Source organism: Mixophyes fleayi, chromosome 3, assembly GCF_038048845.1.
Source record: "Mixophyes fleayi isolate aMixFle1 chromosome 3, aMixFle1.hap1, whole genome shotgun sequence".
Taxonomy (NCBI): Eukaryota; Metazoa; Chordata; class Amphibia; order Anura; family Limnodynastidae; genus Mixophyes; species Mixophyes fleayi.
The window spans coordinates 338,646,636-338,669,836 of NC_134404.1; the positions used below are offsets into that span (position 1 = coordinate 338,646,636).

The window sequence follows — 23,201 nt, forward strand, 5'->3', positions numbered from 1 at the left end:
GCTCCGCAATGGATGTCGGGCAGGCGTGATGATGTCACGCCCGACATGCATTGCCAGCGCAACGGAGAAGGAGACCAGGGAGGGAGCCGGATCGCCAGCTGACCGCAAGGTAAGTATTGTCTATTTTTTTCCCAGGTTTTTTTTGTTTTTATTTGCTGCCTCCGACAGGCCCCCCTGGGCTGCAGGGCCCCCGGGCACCTGCCCATTGTGCACAATGGGAAAGATGGCCCTGTTGATAGTGTCAATGCTCTTAAACATCTTCATGTAGATACATGCCATTGTTTAGTTTTAACTTTACAAGATATGTGCAACACAGGCATGTAAAGGCACCTTTGGATAATGCAATTTATAACTACACTTTTCACTCAAATACATAAAACTTTAGGACATTTACAGTGTGGGAATTTCCCTTTTTGGTCAACCAGTCATATTACAGCCCCTGGTCCCTGCAGACAGAGCTCACTACAAACAGCTTGGTCCATAATTTTTTATTGAGAGATCACCAGAACATGTACACACTATATAATACAACTGAATGACCCTGTAAGGTTCAGCATCCAGCTTGGTCTTTGTGCATCATCCTCCATCCTGATACAGGAGTCATAGTGTAGATCGTGTACATGGAGACATTAGACTGGTTCACAGCAGACAGATCCATCTCTTCCCCATTTAGCCAGAGATCAGGTCTTCAGCCACTGCAGTGAGGAACTTGTCACAAGCTGCCCGGTCTGTATCAGGGAAGTGTTTGATGATGACCTCCAGGAGGCAGTCACACAGCAGCTGGGGAGGGAGGCAGAGGGATTGGTTAGTGGGGGTGTTACAGTTAAGTGCAACAGATGTAAGGAGCATTAGTAGGTCCCATTTTAAGCTACAGCCATATTAAACACAAGGTGTGAAATTCTAAAAGTAATACTACAATTTATAGTCATCTCCAATCTTAACATTTATTTAACCAACCCACTGACAGGTAGTTACATTTAGTAACCCAGGATGTATAGAGCTTCATCATCATCACTTTGTGAACTGTCAGCTTCAGTACCATTAGGTTACATGGTCAGGAAGCCTAAGCTTTAAATAATGTCATAAAATGCTTCTCATATCAGAAGACATGCACGTCACTCTAGCTGGGGTACAATAGCTAGTGCTAGCCATTGAATTAAGTAGTAAGACCAAGCCTGAACCTAGGAATTCTGGTTAGAGATCTGGAGAATTATTTTGTAGTCTCTGGCTAATCATGCATCCAGAGCCACCAAGTTTCTAGCCTGGATACAGAAACAAAGCCATTAATCCAACTTGCATGTGTGAATTTGAAGCTTATTCGTTTTCATCTGCAGTTTAGGGCTTGACAATTACATAAAAGTGTTATCCATTCTAGATGTTGTCAAATGGGGAAGTTGAGCGATTTGCATTTCTTTCCAGAAATCCTAGGGTGAAGCCAAGATATAGCCAGTATATAACCAGCAGCAACTCACAGGACCTATGCAGATATAAGGGTCTTGCTGAATGTTCATTGTATCATAATCAAGCTACATATGGGACATTGATCTAGGGCAGCTAATGAAAGTAGGGTGCAACTATTCACTTCTGTTGCAACTGCACCCCACAACACTTGCGACTTGATATTCCCCGAGTAGCTTTACAATGATACCCCCCCAAAGGGCTGATATTAGATTTTATCTCTGCACAATGGACTTCTCTTAAGTCTGGTTTAAGACACATGAAAGACACATGAAGGTACCAGACCCTTTTATTCACGTAACCAAGAACATACAAAATATTTGTCAAAAAGGTTCAAATTATTGTGATTAAGTTTTTACAACATGAAACCCATGCAGAGCCCATATACATCAGAGGGTTGGATTTTCCTTGCCTTACATTTGAGCTGCTGTGTGCTATGCAAGTTAGGATTCTAGGCAAGGAGAGATTAGCCATTTCCTCTACTATAGGCAGCAGATGGGATTTGCAGCAAGAGCATCTCTGTAGATGTCAGGAAAGAATAATTATGGCAATATCCCATACCTTACTCTTTTAAAGTTAGTCATGCAAGCATGGCCTTGTCCTTCTCACAAGCTTACTGGTAATGGTCATGCTATTTATTCTAGTGAATTTGGGAAGATGGCATTTCCATTAGTGCAAGACACTACATGTGTGTATTACTGTATTTATGAACATTGGGGAGAGGGAACTGCTGGGTTCTAGTGAGAATAGAAGATTGGAGGATGGATGAGCATTCTCAGGGATGTAAAGTGTCAGATCCCATTTCATGTGCACTACCCATGTACATCCATGGATTATTAAAGGTCACATTCTTACCTTGATTATATCTACAGTCAGTTTCAGAGTGTTTGTGTGCATGTCTCGGAGAGGGAACAAATGTTCTGCAAGGTATTCCAGGTTCTTCAATGCGTCTACAAGGACATTAACCACCTTCCCTCCATGGGTGTGTAGATCCTTGGAGCCAGGACTCAGGTCCATGTTACGGAAATGAGCCTTGGTCTCAGGATGGTTCTGGAAGAGCCTAGAAGACATTAAGAAATAGCTTCATTATAGAGGTAGATACACACAAGGAGGAAACATCTCGACTTCATTACATGGAACAGTTAGTATCTCAGGATGTTTGTCACAGGTGCAGTTCAGAGATATGAGAAGTGGTTCCAGTAAAGCCTGTCTTTAATACTCTAAACTAGAACAGAAAGTTGGATGTACAAGTCAGCTTATGGAAAGTGCTGCACAGTAGTCATGTGCAGAACCTCTTTACAGGTGATGTATAACTGGGATCTACCTAGTTCCCTGACCTTGCTCAGATAATTATGAATGGACAGTTCTACTGACCACATGGGAGGGAGTGACCTCCTGAAATACTGTGAACATTCCAAGATCCCCGATCCTCTCCCATTTTGAAACTATGGATATAGATGGATAACAAAGCTGCCTGACCCTAGTCAAAGAAATACAGAGCCAACACCATCACACCCAGACAACTCTCAAATATTAACACGTTTTATGTGTTTTTTTTGGGGGTGACAGGGAGGGTGTATGATAAAGTTGCATTTTTAGCTGCATTCTTGCTATTGATTGCACCCTCCAACTAATCACGCATCACCCTTGTAAGATTACTCCCCCCCCCCCCCCCCCCCCCCTCTTCATATCCAACCCTACAAAATGAAATCTTGTTTTTGCAGAGAGGCATTTTCTTGCACAACACCAGAATCCACCCAGCTTATCCCATGAGTAGATGTAACTGGCTTTCTATAAACTGGCAGAGGCTCAGGTCAAAAAATATAACTTTCTCTGCAGACCTACAGTGTTGTATAGGAGCCCTAGTATTATTCCTGATTAGCAGCCACTTTTAACATTCATGTAAGATAAGAGGAACATGTGACAGGAAGATATAGCATCAGGTGTAAGGGGTACAGCAAGACTAAAGGAAAAATGATCCTACACGTGTAGTTAGACTTCAGCAACAAAAGGTGGGTTACCTGTGGTTCAGAATAATTATTGTTCCAGATAAAAAAAAAAAAAAAAAATATATATTAAAAAAAACCAGTTGCTGTCCAGTAGGGGAACTACATTATAAGACATTTCCAACAAATGTTAAGAGCCACATTACATTTTTTAGTATAGGATCAGTTTTTAAATGACATCAAGGATTATAAGCTCAGCACAAGGACTAAGAAAGGAAGGTTTTGAAAAGCAAAATAGGTCATTTAGTGATAACTACCCTGCCACAATATTCATACATAGCATGAGTTATTTTTACAAACATAGCATTATGTTCATATGGTTTTGTAGTGTCTGCAAGGTTCTAAACAAGCATAGAAACTACTGGCTCTCCCTCCAATAAGCAGCAGAATGCAAGTTTGACACTAGACCAGGGACAGAGTAACCTAAAATTTCAATTTATACATAACACAAGGACCACACCCACAGTCTAGGTGACAAGCTCCTAACTATGATTCTCACCTGTCCAGGGCCTCACACCCCAAATCTTCAGCTTTTAGGGCAATCTTCTCAAACAGAGAGTCCATAGCAGCCTTCTCACTGTCTGACAGAAGCATCTTATCTGGTGATCTCTCTTCTCTCAGTGCCCACACAATACAATGCTCAATCTCCTCTAATAACAAAGGCTCTAGGAATCCCTTTATATAATCACAAATGGGTCATTAGAGGATCATGTGACTGACACACCTGTGCTCATGCAGGATATCCATATAACCTGGCCTGTCTGAAAATATCTAGGACAGGAGCCTGGGACTAGTTCTGATCTAGGTGGAACTGGGAGGCAGATCCAGTCTGTGTATTAGTTTATATTCTTCATCTTATTCCTCTTATTGGTAATACTGTAGCTGATTCAGCTGACACATAATAACACAAACAAATTATGTCTTATTTATAATGTAATTTTATTATGGATAAAATATCCCAAAATAATTAAATGTTTAACAACATTTGACAGGAAAGTGTCTATCACATGATTTTATTTATCTTCAGTCCTGATAAGCTTCTGAAAACTTTACATGTATATTTATGTATTTTATTTTGCTATGCATGTTTACATAAGGTCAGAATAGAAAACAGTTTATTCTAAATATTCATTCATCAGTAATTTGCTAGTCACACATAGACCTAAGCGGGCAGTTCCTATACATTTTGTGCATTGCATTTATTTATGCATTTAAAAGGTGTTATATTTGCATCTCACATGCATTTACAAATGTCTTCAATCTGTGTTGTATTAAAGACAAGTCTGTGACAAAAGGTCTCAGGAGTAAATAAATCCTTAATAGGACCATAGATGTGATAAAATCTTTAACGCTTATGGACATCATCATCATCATCACCATTTATTTATATAGCGCCATTGATTCCGCAGCGCTGTAAAGAGAACTCACATCAGTCCCTGCTGCATTGGAGCTTACAATCTAAGTTCCCTAACACACAGACAGACAGACACAGACTAGGGCCAATTTTTTTAACAGCCATTTAACCTACCAGTATATTTTTTGGAGTGTGGGAGGAAACCGGAGCACCCTAAGGAAACCCACGCAAACACGGGGAGAACATACAAACTCCTCACTGATAAGGCCATGGTCGGGAATTGAACTCATGACCCCAGTGCTGTGAGGCAGAATTAGTCTTTATTATCCACTTCTGTTGACACGTGAATATGTTTTATTTGTCCCACCTAAAACTTCTCTGTGAAATATCAGCTGCTAAGATGACTATAATATACCCATTCACCTCTAACTTCCTTACGACTTCTAAGAAAGAAACATTCGAAAGTAAAAATAAACTGAAATAAAAAGACTCACACCCGATACACTCCTACTGGACTTCCTTTGACAATAATAATAAAAATAGTATATATTTTTTATTTATATAGCAACGTTCTCTAAATAGGGCTTAAAGCACTTAAAGTTTCGCTTGTAATGCTGCAGCCATCTTATCTACGCTCGGTTACAGTCCTATGTGGTTATTCACATCAGTCCCTCCTCCTTTGGAGCTTACAGTCCAAATTCCATACACACGGCTCCTTTATTGTCAGAAGCCAATTAACCTACCAGTATGTTTTTGGATTGTGAGAGGACACGGATGTACCAGGAGGAAACCCACGCAAACACGGGGAGAACATGCAAACTTCACAAAGATAAGGCCCAGGTTGGACTCATATGAACCCTCTACCGTGAGGCAGCGATTTTACTCAATGTGCCATGTGACGAAATGAGTTTGATAACCCTGTGAGCATGTCTCATTTCTCACATAATGTGGATTATAGTACTTTTTATAGCCCATGCTGTTTGTTCCCCAGCTCACCAGACTACAACTGCATTGTTCAATAACATGTGGCTAACGGGACATTGTAGTTCAGTGTACATATGTATATTGTTTATTGTATATTGATAACTTGAAGTAAGGTTGCTATTCATTGTCTTTAAAGTGAAGCCAGGGGGATTATGGGTAGGGATCAGGCTGCCATGTACCTGAGTAGGAAAACTAATTAGTGTCCATTGTTCTCACCAGGCTAGTCCAGACAGGCCATCTAACAGGGGAGGTTCTCTGAAAGGACAGCTCATCTTCACTCCCCTGTCCAACCCCCCCCCAGTCCAGCACTGACCAATGGTTAAGTAGAATAGACGCAGGGGTTTGCCCAGGGAGGGGAAAGACTGTGGAAATTAGACCTGTGATATATAAGGAACAACTCCAGGGGGGAGGGGGGTTCATGCTTGGATTTCATTCAGGAAGGTGCAAGATGGAGTTTTGAATTGTCGTTTTCTAACTCGAGTCTATATATGCAGCTGAGAATGATCCATGGGTCATGAAGTCTGGACAGCAGGTGACTATATCTCCTTAAGTTATTGGGGTAAGGGACAGATAATGTGGTAAATCTGCCTGGCATTTATTTACTGTGTGTACATAATATTCTAGTGTTGTTTGTATGACAATAAATATACTGTTGTATTTTTATAACTGCATTTTGCCTGAGTGACCATACGAATCCTAGAAGGTACTGGGTAGCACTGGGCCAGATAAACCCGGTATCTTCACATGCCATCATGGACCCCTTCCCAAAATCATCAGTGTAAACCCTAGTGTACCCCTGTAACAATGTAACCCCTAGTTTCAAGTGTGCCTCCTCTACAACAATCTGCCTCCGCTTTGATTATCTCAGAGTATCCATAGACATTGGCATAAAATCTACAGCGCTTGCGGAATTAGTGGCGCTATATAAATAAATGGTAATAAATAATAATAATAATAATAATAATAATAATCCATAATTACTCTTCTAAGGTATTGGAACAATTACCTCCAAAATATAAAGAATTTGGTGATGAAAAATTACCACCTCATTGGCTACAAGAGTGCCTGGTAGATTTGTTGCCTGGAAGAAATTAAAAGAAAAGATTTTATTTGGGTCATGCTTTCCGACTATGTAGTGCCCCTGCAAAATTTCCATAGTACCTACAGCATATAACATTTTTAGGAATTAAATTGGCCGGTTTGTTGTTATTTATCCGGCTGACATGCTCATTTTCTCGATTTCCTTACAAGAACATCAAGAACAGGTTCAAGCTGTGATGGAACATCTTCATAAACATCATTTATACATCAAGCAGGAAAAATATTACTTCTACTAGACACAAATTCTGTTTCTGAGCTACATCGTCTTGCCTCAAGGTCGGCCTTTGGATCGCAGCTGGGTACAGACTGTAATAGATTAGCAGACTCCTAAAAATGTTAAGCTCATAGTGATAAGGTAAGTGAGGAGCTAGCTATGTGGAAGGTGTAAATACATATTAATATGTAGGATTTCTGTGTGGCAGTGATACCTTCCGCTGTCTGACAGCTACAAACAGTTTGGCAATGGACTGTATTCCCTCCATCCTGGTGACAGATAAGGCAGCAACTGTCTGCTATGGCACGACCCAGTAATTAACCTGGCACGCTGCCACCCAAGTCACCACTGTTGGATTATTATTCAATATGCAACATGCTTCAGAATTGTTTCTCTGTTAGGCTTTTTGGGAGCCGCTGACAGTAAATTAAAAAATTATCTTGGCCTTGTGGTGCGAGAGAGAAAATAGGAAATCCAGTCCTTAATGTGTAAATCTAGGGCAATGTTCCATTTACTGTTACTTTTTGCAAGGTTGCAGCTCTGCAGAACAGTTAACCCTTGCTGTTGCAAAAGCACTGATTTTTAAATCATTTTATAACCATGCACGGGCAGAGCAATGGATAATAAAGGTTAGAATCATCTTAACAATTGAAGAATAGGATTTTAAAATTAAAATATTAGTGGACATTTCTATTAAACCTGAACAGTTATACACACCAGGGGCAAACTAGTGACATAATAACATACTTGCCAAATCTCCCAGAATGTCAGGGAGACTCCCTGAATGTCAGGGAGACTCCCTGAAATAGGGGTGATCTCCCTCACTCCCTGAAGAGTCTGGCATTCTCCCTGATGCTGAGCCAGTACAAGACGTGGTTGGGTTCGCCATCTGTGACATGATGACACAGTTCAGAAATTTTGTCCTATGTCCATGTATTGATGCCTATGGAGGTGGCCATTTTCATGGAGACCAAGATCTAATCAAAGACTGACAGGTAAGACAACATGACTTCAGTAATGGAGACGGAAATGTAAAAGACACTTCAGTCTCTAGAGATTCATTAGCTGCTTTTGTTTAACACATAGTTGCCTACTCTCCCGGAATGTCCCAGGAGAGCAGGGCAACCTCCCATTCTTGCCCCTGCAATAGATAAGTGGCGGGGGCGGGGATTAATGCCCCAAATATCGCGTCATCCTAGCCCCGCCAAAATGGTGTGATTTGTCAAGCCCCGCCCCCGCGCGCCCACCTCCCTGAAGTCAACGAGGAAAAGTTGGCAAGTATGCATGATAACCACAAACACCTAACAGAAGTTTCTCCCTGTTGGTGTCACCTTTATTTCCTCCATCACTGATCCACAATCTAGATATCAGGTCGGACCTGATAAGAAATATATGTAAGAATATTTCAATAGATATATATAACGGAATATTGTGTATGCACTGCTTCCAATAGGAGGAGGAGGTGCTCACTCTCTAAAAATAGAATTAAAATATATGTAAAAAAATAGGAAGCTCAATGCACTGATTAAGTTCCTGAAAATGAAAAATAATTTGCGTTCCCAATAGATTTATGAAAACGAATCATCTCTTTATTCAATACATATACATATATTAATGTTGAAATCAATTCATATCAAGCATCTCAGAAATTGTAACAGATTGTAAAAGCATAGAGCACTATTGAATTCTGATATCAAGCACAGATACATTAATCAGAGTGTATTGTAATATGTTAACTTGGGAGAAGGAATCCTTAGTATTCCTGGTGAATACATTCCTTCACAGAAAGAATAGACAATTCCATGGATGTATCCAATTAATCACAGGTAGTGGTATATAAAACATAAGGTGGATATTAACACTCCCATGGAGTAATCAGGCTGTTTACATTAGAGGATATGTGAAGGTGTCGGTAGAATCAGCAGGTATTTAAACAGCTTACATCCAATCAGAATACATTAATCAGCAATGCACCTGTAAAACAAATCTCTTGGGAACTCCTCAGAGTGATTAACCAGTGAAATCCAAATTAATTAAGGATTATAATGTTATCATTAAATGCTTAACATAAAAAATAGTTCACGATGTTCATCAAACAAAAAGAAAAGTATACAAAAATGAAAAGGCAACAATCATACTTACAACAATATGTAGAACTGATCACAAGTACAAATTCTATATATATACTATATGGAAAAAAGTATTTGGCCACACTTGTTAATAATTGAATTTAGGTGTTTCAAACAGACCGGTTGCCAGAGGTGTATAAATCAAGCACCCAGCCATGCAGTCTCCATTTGCAAACATTTGTGATACAAAATGGGTCGTTCTGAAGAGCTCAGTGACTTCCAGCGTGGTACTGTGATAGGATGCCACCTTTGCAATAAGACGGTTCGTGAAATTTCATCCCTGCTGGATATTCCACAGTCAACTGTAAGTGATGTTATTAGAAAGTGGAAGCATTTATGAACAACAGCAACTCAGAAGACCACGTAAAATCACAGATCGGGGTCAACGACTACTAAGGCGCATGGTGTGTAAAAGTCGCCAACACTCTGCTGATTCCATGGCTGCAGAGTTCCGAACTTCCACTGGCATTAATGAAAGTACAAAAACTGTGCAGCGGAAGCTTAATAATGGAATGGATTTCTTTGGCCGATCAGCTGCATGCAAACCACACATCACCAAGACCAAAGCCAAGCGTTGGTGCAAAGCAATAGAAACATGTTCTCTGGAGTGACAAATCGCGTTTCTCTGTTTGGCAGTCAGATGGCCGAGTCTGGGTATGGTGGATGCCGAGAGAACGTTACCTGCCTGATTGCATTATGCCAACTGTGAATTTTGGTGGAGAAGGGGTATTGGTATGGGGCTGTTTTTCAGGGTTTGGGCTATCTCCAGTGAAGGGCAATCTCAATGCTTCAGCATACCAAGTCTTTTTGGACAATGCTATGCTTCCAACTTTGTGGAAACAGTTTGGGGAAGGCCCTTTTCTATTCCAAGATGACTGTACCCCAGTGCACAAATCAAGGACTACAAAGACATGGTTTGATGATTTCGGTGTGGAAGAACTTGACTGACCCGCACAGAGCCCTGACCTCAACCCCATCAAACATATTTGGGATGAACTGGAATGGAGATTGTGAGCCAGGCCTTCTCGTCCAACATCAGTGCCTGACCTCATAAATGCTCTACAGAATGACTGGGCACAAATTCCCACAGAAACACTCCAACATCTTGTGGAAATCCTTCCAAGAAGAGTGGAAGCTGTTTTTGCTGCAAAAGGGGGACCAACTCCATATTAAAGTATATGTATTTAAATACAATGTCATTACAGTCCCTGTTGGTGTAATGATCAATTGTCCGATAACTTTTGTCCATATAGTGTATGTGCCTACACTTACCTATGTGATACTATAAATACTTTAATGTGCTGAATGCAATGTAAATTTAGTTCTCTAACTATTGGTGTCTGAGATGTCTTTGAGGCAGATTATGTTATACCCCAGTGGTTGAAGTGGACAGCTAGAAGTGGCGGTATGGAAAATGTAATGGGAATGGAAGTGACTGGTATTTTACAGTGTTACAATGAAGGCAGTACGGGAAGTAGGGGTTTGGCATACCACTGTATACACCCTACTTCCACCATACAGGCCACTATGAGTACTCAGTCATGCCTTTTGGGCTCAGTAACTCACCAGCTATCTTACAAAATCTGATTAAAGATATTTTGAGAGATTTTATTGTCAAGTTTGTAGTTGTTTATTTGGATGCCATCTTGATATTTTCTAAATCACGAAGACAGGTTTTTGCTCGTCCTGTAGAAACTTAAAGAGATCCATCTGAATGCTAACCTAGAAAAATGTGAGTTTGAGGTGCCTGATGATTATTGTGGGCAAATTCTGCCCATGCAAGTAAGTTACTCCAATAGTTTTGATTTTCATTAACTCTCAGGAATAACTCCAGCTGCGGATTCTTTTCTGTTTTCCCGTTAGTCTGAGGATGATGTCTGGAAGAAAAGTTGAAGTCCATGGAGATGCTGGATCATGGTTTGTCAGGAATAGTTAACAGCTGAAGAGGATCAAAAAAAACTTGCCTGGGAACCTTATGCTGAGCTCAGATGGTACAAGCATGCCTATAATGTTGGATGTCTTCCCAAAGACTGGGCCACCAATAATATCTAGAAATCAGAGAGAAGGTCTTTTTAACTTCCGCATGTCCTGCTAGTCTCGGATCATGTACCCAACTAAGTACTTTAAGATGGAATTTGGGATCCTCGAAAGGAAAGACCAACTGGCAGAACTTTTAGGTTAGTGTTAGGATGCTGGCTGGATTGAGAATTGATTTAGGTTCTGGAGCAGTCTGAAGATCCAAAGTGCCAAAGGAACGAGAGAGAGCATCAGCTCTTTTATTCTTAGAACTTGCTAGGAATCTGGGTGCCAGTCGGACAAATGGGAGACGGGAGAGTTTCTTCTCCTGGGTGCCTTCCCTGAAGAGAATGTCAATCTTGATGCAGAGGGAGATTAACTTGTCAAGATCTGAAGAAAGGTCCTTGGAGGCCAGTTCATCCTTAATTAAGTCAGTTAAACCTTGTCATACTGGTGTGACTCTCTCGGTGAGGAGTGTGTCAAAAATTTGTTTAGCTGGTCATGGTGTTTGTATAATTGGTATGCCGTCATGAGATTGGTGCTCAGTGCTGGAAGCTTGCTTATGAATACCTTATTTTTGTTATGAATAATGGATTTAGAACGTGCTTAAAGGTTTCAGAGTGAGAACATTAGCCTACAAATCTCAGTCCCAGTGTGTGTGGGAGTGTTTAGTTTGAAAGTCATAAGAATGGGGGCATGGTGTGAGGTCATGATATCTTTGATGTAGATGGGGTTTTTTTTATTCGAGAAGAGAGATACTGGGAGACCAAAAGTAGTCAATGTGAGAGTGTCTATAGTGGAGTTGGGATTAACGCATGTAATCCCACTGAAGGGGGTTGTGAAGGGGGGTTGTGAAGGTACCAGGGGTCAACTTATTCTAGGTTGGTTGCTATTGAGTCAGATGATTTGACACGTGGAGAGGTGTGAGGACTAACTGACCTCAGACTTGTCCATGAATCACTCTCCTAAATGTAAGCTTATAAATTTAGCAGTGGAAGTTTAGAATTATCTACAAGTAAGTCTAGCAAAACATCTCCTTCAGGATCAATAAATTGTTTATCAATAGAATAATTGAGCGTTTTATCAATCAGAAGTGCAGTTCCTCCAACGAGGCTCTCCAAGTGGCCCTATCAGCCACTGATCAATGCGTTTCCTGCAGAAATACAACATGAGGGTTACGTTTTTTAAGATGAAAAAGGACTTTCTTCCTCTTGACAGTTCGTCCATGTTTCCGAATATAATACTAAGATCTAAGCAAAGTTCCATCATCCAAGGATTGGTTCATTGGGGTGATGTCATGTGATTATCCATTTTCCAGTTTCGGCACGGTGCTTTGTATAAAGGCTGAGGCTTGGTAGGACTTTACTCTGTCCCAGCAAGTGGAGGAAGTAATCCTGTGAAAAGTTTAAACGGTAATGTCAGGTGAGCAATCAGAAAGTGAATTTGAAACAAAACTTGAACATTTTTAACTGATAAATTGGCGACTAGTGTTGGGCTTTCAGTATTTTAGGACATCAGAGGACATGTGAGGCAGTGGCAAATCCGTCCGAGATAAGATAATCTGCAGAAGCAGAGGGATGTAGTATTACCCAGCTTCAGATGTCGCGTCAAATTTGCTATTTTTTAGCTTCAGGTGGATCTTCATAGATGAAGATTTTCCCATTCTGGACAATACTCAGCTTCGCTGGATACAAGCAGGACTACTTTATCTTGTTTGGGAACAATTGTTTGCAGATAGGGCTGAATTTCATAACAATGATATAACCATGACTGACAATGCAATTTATTTGAACAGCAGCTGCTCTATCAACACAGCAAGAACTTATAATAGGATAACCGTGACGGTATTGTGTTTTTTTAAACCTAAAAGACTATATAAAAAACAGATACGTTTTAACCTGTGTCATCTAGTGAATTATTAATAGCGTCACAATATATTGTGACAAGTAGTGCAGATACTGTATTGTAAATCATACAATTAATATATTGTCATACAAAGGGTAAAACTACACATATTATAGAACTTGATTATTTTGTGACAACAGTAACGTTTTTCACCCACATTTATTGACTTTTAACCCATATTCAGAACACGTCTGATCTTCTCTTTTGAATCCTGATCATAGTGAGATAATAATATATCCCCAGATTTACTTTATCTCCAAGTTTTGGGAAATATATTAAAATGCAGACAAATACATCTTATATCAGTGGAGATCAAGGGGTTACAAATCAGTCAGAGATAAAATGTTGTACATAATATAATAGTGCTATAGAAATTCTGTTTGCATTTTATACATACTTGCCAACTCTCGGAAACCGGGAGAGGGGGCGTGACTGGTGGGCGGGAGGGGGCGGGACGAGGCCAAACGTGTCATTTTGGTCCCGCCCCCCGCGAAAACGACCAAAATGACGCGATTGGCCTCGCCCCGCCCTCCAAAATGGCGTCAATCACCGAGAATCGCATCATTTGACGCGATTCTCTGTGAAATCCAGGATGCGGGAGAAATGCCAACGAGCGCGGGAGCCCGGGAGACTGAACCGAATTTCGGGAGTCTCCCGGACATTGCGGGAGAGTTGGCAAGTATGATTTAATAGCATGGTCAATTAAACTGTGCGAAAAATTCTGTCTCCCAGTATATGTTAGTTATCAAATCAAACACATTTCATCAATATAAATCCAGTTAGATAGTGATAAATAAAACATCACACAGCCTGGATCTGCCTCCCAGTTCCACCTGTAGGTCATCTAATCACTAGTATCAGTCATAGTGCTCAGACAGGCCAGGTTATAAGGATATCCTGCATGAGCACAGGTGTGTCAGTCACATGATCCTCTAATGACCCGTTTGTGATTATATAAAGGGATTCCTAGAGGCTTGGTTATTAGTGGAGTTTGAGCATTGTATTGTGTGGGCATTGAGAGAAGAGAGGTCACCAGGTAACAAGATGCTTCTGTCAGACAGTGAGAAGGCTGCTATGGACTCTCTGTTTGAGAAGTTTGCCCTTGAAGCTGAGGATTTGGGGTGTGAGGCCCTGGACAGGTGAGACACATAGTTGGGAGTTTTTCCCCTACACTGTATGACACTATTGTATATCTGTAGTAACTTATACTAAAAGCTGGATTGTTGGGTTACTCTGAATGTCTTTTGGACTGTTTGTTATATCCTATTGTACTTGAGAGCTTTCTTTAAGGCCCTGCAAAATCTTTGTGGGAGAACCTGACCTTATGCCATATTTAAATGTATTGTGTTGACCCAGTGATTGATGTCATTTAAGTGTTAAATCTGTGTAATGCACAATGGAGGTTGCTCAAATGTAAAAGGTTGCCCCTTCTGCTGTTGAACCCCTAACTCAAGGGGTACCATGACTTTAGATTGCATTTGCTATTTCATTGAATCTGATGTACATTGCTTTTTTAACCTGCAGTTTGGCTATGCCCCCTTGCATCTAAAGATTTATATTTTTCTACAATCCTATGTTAAGAGGCTGCTAAATATAAACATACTAAGGTTAACATATAAAGCTGCAAATTGATCTGTGGTTTAGGAACTGCAAAATTCTTCCTCTACTGATGGGAGGAGGTTCTTCTAAAATGAAGCCAGGTGCAGGACTTATGGGTGCCTTATGTGCCACACTTAAAAATAAGATTTAACTTTGCAGATTGAGGCTTTTTAAAAAGGGCACATCTATGAGGGTGACCACTGGTTAGTGGTGTCTGAGCTAAATGTTTGGCTACAGAAGGGGAGCCCTGAGGACTGGGTTTGGGAAACCCAACAGTGCAGGTTTTCTGGATCACATGTGACTTAATTAGGACCATCTGTGGATCTGTTATAATGTGTCAGTCAGTAATAAATAAACCTGTGCTCCAGCAAGGAGATATGGAAAACCTGCACTGTTGGGGAGCCCTGAGGACTGGGTTTGGGAAGCCCTGGGCTACAGACTATTTGAATATTTCATGAGATTTGTGTGGGAGGTGGTGACCTGTCCAGTCATGTGACTGCAAGTGAGGTCAGAGCTGCATATAATACAGCAATATTGAGATGGATAAGAGACGAATTAGTGTTGAATGGCCAAAGAAGCTCATACATCTGATCTTGTTGTGTCATGCAGATGTGTTTTGGCTTTATTTTTTTTGAATGAGCAGCTTGTGACAAATACTGTGAATAAATAATTGTTTTTTTTTTTATTGCAGCCAAAGAGAAAATGTTACTGTGTATCTACCTCTTTAATGAAGCTATTCCTCAACCTCTTCTAAGCTCTTCCAGAACCATCCTGAGATCAAGTCTCATTTCGGTAATGTGGACCTGAGTCCTGGCTCCAAGTATCTACACACCCTTGGAGGGAAGGTGGTTAATGCCCTTGTAGAACCTGGGAAACCTGACAGAGCATCTGTTCCCTCTCCGAGACATGCACACAATCACTCTGAAACTGACTGTAGATACAATCAAGGTGAGGAAATGGCCCATAGTAACATGTGACCTTTATTCCACCACTGATGGACATTCACACTGCCCTGGTTTCAGGCCAAACTTCTCTATATGTCTACTATAATTTGAATATAAATGATCATCATATATTTTGGAGAGCTCATGCACACTAACTGTATTTGCAGATCAGTAGGTTGGCTATAAATATCAAGATTGGAGATTGCCTATTAATTTTAGTAACCTTTTTATAATTCTACAACTAGTGTTCAGTGGCTGCAGGTCAAAATAAGACCTGTTGATACTCATTAAATCTAATATACTAAACTGTAACACCCCACTAACCAATCCCTCTTGCCTCACTCCCCAGCTGCTGTGACCTCCTCCTGGAGGTCATGGAAGATGTCCCTGATGCAGACCAGGCTGCTTGTGACGAGATCCTCACTGCAGTTGCTGAGAACCTGATCTCCAGCTAAATGAAGAAGAGATGGACCTGTCTGCTGTAAACCAGTCTAATGTCTCCAAGTACATGATATACACTATGGTTCCTGTATCAGGAGGAAGATTCACTTGGACAACAGTGAACTTGACTGGATCATTCAGTTGTATTGAATAAAGTTTGCTTAGTCTGCCACTTTCTCAATAAAAAAATAATAAATCTTACTGAGCTGTGTCTGAGTAGTTGAGGCAGTGAGACGTGTGACCAGCAGCTGTAATGTGAGATATGAATACCCATTTATAAGAAGCTAAGCATCTTGAACAAGGAAGTGAAGTTTCTTCAGAAGTATCCCAGACACAATTTGGGCTCATGTAGACTTGGAACATTTTGTTGTGTAAACTATTCTTCTGTACTGGGCATTTGCACAAGAAAATGCATGCACTAGTCTATATGCAGACTATACACCCCTGTCCAGCCTCTAAACATAGAGTAGCAAACACAAGAACACTTTTATTGTGATGCAAATAAGTTAACACAACCTGAGGTGGAATGTGCAAGAGATACATCTGTTAGGAGGTGTATGTGTTGCAGGTGCTCGAATTGTGATCCTCTGCATGGCTGTTTTTATTGAGGTTTTTTTTTGTTTTTTTTTAAAAAAAAAAAAAGCCACTTCATTTGACCAGAAATGGACAAAAGGTATCTCAGGGAATATTGGAAAAGATCTCAGTTGTGATGTAGAATATAGCTGGCAATTATTCCATCAGTGTCTTGGTACAAAAGCTCATACTCGTTGGTTGGCAATGCACACAAAATAAATTACCACCTTAACAGCATGAAAGTTAGTGTGTCCCTTCAAAGTGATGTCATTGTACTGTGTCTGGGATCTTCATCGGTTGCAATTGGTTTAAGTCTCTTTTTCAAGCAGTCTATTACCACTCTGTCGGCAGTGAGATCCTCAGTGTCCTCACGTCAGGATAGGTGGTGTTTATGTTTACAGCGTTGTCGTATTGACTACCACCACCTCCATATGATTTTCACAGATTCAAAACTATATTTGGGAATTTGTGTTTGAGAATAAAAGAGACCACCAATGTCCACAGGATGGTCTGCAGCTGTCTGTCCTAATGGACTACTACTGGACAGTAGCGCTAGGCAGAATTGTGGACTGGTGTAGACCTGTTCATGCACAGCAATAGATGAAGTGGAGAAGTACTACAAACCTCTCTACACATTTAATCCAGGCTTCCCCAAATGCCTATATTATCACACCCCACATTAGGCACTACCATGCACTGCACTAGAAGTTTATGTTCTGGCAAGGAAATCTTTTCACCACAATCCTGCTCACCCCATTTATTTATAACCAAAACTCACCCCTACCCCACCTGGGATTCAGCTCAAGCCCCATTGGGACTTGGACCAATGCAGATATAGTCCAGAAGTGGGGAGGGATTGTCCACACTCAGGAGGTACAAGAGAAATTCTCTTTCCTCTCATAACTGGGCATGCCTGCAATTTAGACACTTTCTGTTCAGTGACAATGGTTTCCCACAATTTGGAGACTAACCCTGCCCATTTGAGTTGCTTTGTACCTTTTCTTCCGCTCCAACCCATATTACTTTCCCAATATATACAAAATTATTCTGGATAGCTTGTTCTGTTCTCCACTCCTCTCTATAGAGTCCTGGATTTCAGATTTACCAAGAGCCCAAAATGAGACAAAAATATTCCAGATCACCTACTCTTGTTATCTGAGTTTATCAGTGGTGGAGACCCAATTTAAAATTCTATCGAGCTTGTACAGACTTATGAGCTGGCTACACGGGTAGTCCTAAAACTCTACTCACCTGTGCTGGAGGTGCGATGCAGTCACGGTCTTGTTACCCATATGTGTTTGCACAATGCCAGGAATACTCAGTTCTAACACTCGGTCATCAGGCTCTCACAGGAGAAGTAGCGGTGGATCCTGACTTTTATGATGCTCCAATATACTAATGTATAGCACAATAAACCTCTTCTGTAGCATCTAAACGATGCTGCAAAAGAGATTCCACTTCACTGGAGGTTCCCTTCCCCCTTTCAGTTAAGGATTATTTTGGTCACATTGACTTCTATATGTCATCAAATGACATAGTCATGGCAGCTTTAGATAGACTCCCTGCATCTGATTCATAAAGGAAAGTAAGGAAATAATAATACAAGGGGGCAAATTAGTTTATTGTTTTGCATATAAGATAAATAGTAGCACACAAATACTTGATGGCTTTATTTTTACACTGAAATTTACAATTTATCTAGGACACGCCCTACCCCACCTATAAACCTGCCATTACTTTTTAATCTTTTTATTTTCAAACCGCTTGATGGGTCTATAACACATTGCATGGATAGACATGCAAACGAATAGTCCGACAACATGTTACAAAATGGTACAGTAAAGCCGATACGGATCCTAAAATGACAGCTCGTCGTCTCGTCCATGGTATAAGGTAGGAGAGGGCGGACAAATATTAGCCCCGAGGGGGCAGCAAGACTCAGCTCAGCAGCTTATTAGGGACATTTTAAAGGAACAAAAAATGCAGGTGACCCAGCCCAGGGTAGTCCACTATGGTCCTGGCTCGGGGGGCAGATACTCCCCAGCCCAGCCCGCCCCTGGCATCAGGCTAGAATAGGACAAAACATGAATGTGATTGATAGAAAATAATCTTTTTGGTAGCTTTAAGTTTCATAAAAGGGGGGAACTGGGTGGAAGGAGTGGGACTGCCATCACATTTTAAATTTACCTCACCCTCCAATGCAACATGGTTTTGCCAAGGTGCAAAGTTACTCATTTTTTTTTTGCTTTACTTTCCATAATGAATCAGACCCCCTGAGTTCACAGCCACATAGATAGAAATTATATTTGTCACATTGGTCTCGAAAGCTGGCTCCCTCATAACTGAGGATTTCGAGCACTTATTCTCCCCCCACCCATCTTTTTGTTCTACATTTTACTCAACTGTTTCCCTGCTTCATGGAACTGATCACATGACTAGGGATAATCTCTGTTCTGTGTTTCTCTGATAAAGTACAATGTAAACGCTTAGGAGTATATTTACTAAACTGCGGGTTTGAAAAAGTGGAGATGTTGACTATAGCAACCAATCAGATTCTAGCTGTCATTTATTTATTACATTCTACAAAATGACAGCTAGAATCTGATTGGTTGCTATAGGCAACATCTCCACTTTTTCAAACCCGCAGTTTAGTAAATATACCCCTTAATGTTCAACAGTGGTGTATCCAGAGATTCTGAAAGAAACAATTGCCCCCTCTGGCCCCTCAGCCCTTGATCCCATGCTAAATTTTCAAAATACCCGTATGCTTCTACAAAACAGATAATTCCATACGTTTGTCTTTGAGAAACAAGAGTAATACTTTGTCTAAATATTTTAATAGAGGGTTCAGTTTCTAGGGCAATGAAAACATATTTTCAGTTGACAGTTTATTCAATTTGCAGAGAAAAGGGTGAAAAAAAGCTGGGTCATGTAGTGGTAAAATTTAATAGGGCCTATAAAAACTTATGATCAAGGTTATGTAATTTTAGTAAAACATTTGTTAATTCCATATTGAATTTAAAATAAGTTTGTCTTTCCAAGTTTTTTTTTGCAACATCCACTTGTGCTAATTTGGCTCAAAAATGTCGTCTAGTGAATCATTAATAGCTTCATATCAATTAGTGACAAGTAGTAGACAATACAACATTGTACAATATGCAGTTTATATATTTCCATAATACAGGTAAAAAAATATATCTTATAGAATTTGTTTATATTGTGACCACAGTAACATTATTCACTCACATTTAATTAACTTCCCATTCTCAGAACACTTCTCTATTGAACCCAGACCACAGTGAGATAATGATATAGCCCCAGAGTTTATCTCCAACTTTGAGAAATATATTACAATTTAGACAATTAGATCATTAAGTCATTGGAGATATTAAATGATAGTCAGAGGTAGATAATAAAATATGACTATATAAATTGTACCTGCATGTTGTATTAGGATCAATTAAACAGTGTGATACATTCTGTCTCCCAGTAGATCCTAGTAATCAAATAAAACACATTTCATCCATATAATTTCACTAAGTGATCGTGTCCAAACTACAATCAGGACATATTGATACAAAGACACTGGTCATTTAGTAGATACTGATAAATAAAACATCACACAGCCTGGATCTGCCTCCCAGTTCCACCTGAAGATCATATAATCACTAGTCCCAGACTTCAGTCCTAGTGCTCAGACAGGCCAGGTTATATGGATATCCTGCATGAGCACAGGTGTGTCAGTCACATGATCCTCTAATGACCCATTTGTGATTATATAAAGGGATTCCTAGAACCTTGGTTATTAGTGCAGATTGGTTGTTGAAGTGTGTGAGTGTGAACTAAAGAAGAAACATCACTAGAGTCACAATGGTTCTGCCAGATTGTGATCTTGTGCCTATGGATGCTCTCTTTGACAAGATTGCCCTGAAAGCTCAGTCTTTGGGCTGTGAGGCTCTGGACAGGTGAGGAACATAGTTGGAAGTTTTTTGTTTTTTTTTCTCCTAGACTGTTTGAAACTATTGTAGATCTCTAGTAACGTATGTCACAACTGGATTGTTTTAAGTTACTTTATATCTGTTTCTGGATTGTCTCTCATTCTGCTGTTCACCTGGAAACGTCATTTAAGATCTGCTAAGTGTTTGTGGTAGGAATCCACCTCACCGCATTTAAATGTATTGTGCTGACCCAGTGATAAATGATGTAATAAACATCTTTGCAAATCATAAAGAAAGTTGCTTAGGTGTGAATGTAACACATATGTCAGAATAAATGTGCTATAGCTCATACTTTCCTTCTTTTGGCAAGTGTAGTCTGGGGGAGGGGTGTGACTAGTGGGTGGGGCATGGCCAAATGTGTCATTTTGGCCCTGACAACATGATGGGAATACCATTTTGTAGGGGGTGTGGCCAAAATGATGTGGTGACACGTCATTCAGGCTAGGCAGTTGCGGGATGTGGGAAACTTGCCTGCTCTCCTGGGAGTCTGTGAGACCGACCTGAATTTCAGGAGTCTCCTGTACACTCTGGGAGAGTTGGCAAGTATGCCATAGCTTTTATTAACAATACTTGTTTTTAGTCTATCAGTCCTGGGTGGATTTTCTTTCTGGGGATTCCAAAATAAAGGGGTAAGATGACTTTAAACTGCATGTGGCATTTCAGTGAATCTGATGTCTCTTGGCTCTATATATATATATATATATATATATCTCATGGATCCTATGCTAAGAGGCCTCTAAATATAAATGCACACTAAGGCTCACATACAAACCTGCAAATTGACCTGTGATCTAGGGTTTGCAAAATGCTGCATCTTCTGATGGTAGAAGTTGGGGTGGAAGAGAGTTATAGTAAAATAAATCTAGGTGCAGGACTTGTGTGTGCCAAATATAAAAATAAGATATTTAAAATGAGGGGCACATTTACATGGAGATCACTGGTTAGTGATGTTTGCCAAGTTCTAACTAAAGGTTTGGCTGCAGACAGCTATTATAGTATTGAGTATTTTACAGGATGAGTTTGGGAGGCTGACCTGTCCATGGATGTGATTTTGTAAGTGAGGTTAGCTGCATATATTAGGGTGGTAATAAGATTAATAAGGAAACCAGACTATGGGAAGACTGAATTGCCAATCTAATTTTGACTCCCTACTGTTGCAACTTCCCTCAAACTGCTATGACATGAAGGGCATCTATCTAGTCTTGTGGTGGTATTCAGGGATGTATTGGAGGAATATTCAACTGAAACATTTATGACAAATACAGTATTGACCATTTTCGATTTCTGTTAAACCAAAGAGGAAATTCCATGTATCTACCTCTTTAATGAAGCTATTTCTTAATATCGTCTAGGCTCTTCCAGAAACATCCTGAGACAAAGATTCATTTCAGTAACATGGACCTGACTCCCGGCTCCAAGGATCTACACACCCACGGAGGGAAGGTGGTTAATACCATTGCAGAGGCGTTCAAGCACTTGGGGAACCTGACAGATTATCTGTCCCCTCTCCGAGACCTGCACACAAACAAGCTGAAACTGACTGTTCCTACAATCAAGGTGAGGCAATGACCCTTAATAACATGTGATCTTTATTCTACCACTGATGGACCGTCACACTGCCCTGGTTTATCATGCAAAATCTCTATATAACAATCCTGCTATAATTGGTCATGACCTATTGTAGTATCACTTTTAGGATGTTGCAACTATTCACTATACCTGCTATTCAAAATAAGATCCGTTGATGTCCATTAAATCTATTATGCTTACCTATAACCAATCCCTCTGCCTCCCTCCCCAGCTGCTGTGTGACTGCCTCCTGGAGGTCATCTTTAAACACTTCCCTGATGCAGACCGCTCTACCTTTGACAAGTTTCTCAATGATGTTGCTGTTAATCTGATCTCCAGATAAATAAGGAAGAGATGGATCTGTCTGCTGTAAACAAGTCTAATGTCTCCATGTACATGATCTACACTATGGCTCCTGTATCAGGATGGAGGAGGAAGGTTAAGATGAATGCTGAACTTTACTGGATCTTTCAGTTGTACTGAATAGTATGTATATTCTGCCAATTCCTCAATAAAAATTCTTAATAAATCTCACTGTTGTGCTGTCCATGATTAACTGATTATTGGAGGTGTCAGATTCTGACAGGATAACCCAATGGTAAGATTGCTCTTGTCCGATGGCTCATTGAAATACATGCATGTAGACGTACAAATTTCATTAAATTACACAGGAAGTATGGAAGTCTTGGCCTCGTGCATAAATTTTGACTGCCCATTTTATCTTCGTGCTTAAGTAATGTCTCAATCACATGGGTTATTTTTTTTTGTCATTGCTATATATCCTATATCCCTCTAAGCACCTCCCTCCCTCCACACCCAAACCAAGTATCTATCTTAAAATAGGTAACAAGACTACCTTTAGGAGCTGTAGTTATCGCCTTACAACCAGCCTCCTGTTCATGTTCTTTTC

The 23,201-nt window shown here is 40.3% G+C and overlaps 2 protein-coding genes across 3 annotated transcripts; one reads left to right on the forward strand and one right to left on the reverse strand.

Annotated features, from left to right (window-relative positions):
- Positions 1–473: 473 nt before the first annotated feature.
- Positions 474–7,885, reverse strand: LOC142143052 (hemoglobin heart muscle subunit alpha-type-like). The gene is made up of 4 exons (XM_075200769.1): positions 7,865–7,885; positions 3,964–4,139; positions 2,314–2,518; positions 474–780 (listed from the first exon to the last, which is right to left on the reverse strand). Exons 2-4 carry the CDS (start codon positions 4,056–4,058, stop codon positions 670–672), a joined length of 411 nt encoding a protein of 136 aa, XP_075056870.1. The 5' UTR covers positions 4,059–4,139; positions 7,865–7,885; the 3' UTR covers positions 474–669.
- Positions 7,886–14,167: 6,282 nt separating this feature from the next.
- LOC142143053 (hemoglobin heart muscle subunit alpha-type-like) lies at positions 14,168–22,825 on the forward strand. Of its 2 annotated transcripts, none has more exons than XM_075200771.1 (3): positions 14,168–14,306; positions 22,075–22,279; positions 22,524–22,825. In XM_075200771.1, exons 1-3 carry the CDS (start codon positions 14,212–14,214, stop codon positions 22,632–22,634), a joined length of 411 nt encoding a protein of 136 aa, XP_075056872.1. In that variant the 5' UTR covers positions 14,168–14,211; the 3' UTR covers positions 22,635–22,825. The 2 variants fall into 2 exon arrangements, with proteins under 2 accessions (XP_075056872.1, XP_075056871.1); XM_075200770.1 differs by lacking the exon at positions 14,168–14,306 and adding an exon at positions 20,513–20,689.
- The last annotated feature ends 376 nt before the right edge of the window (positions 22,826–23,201 follow it).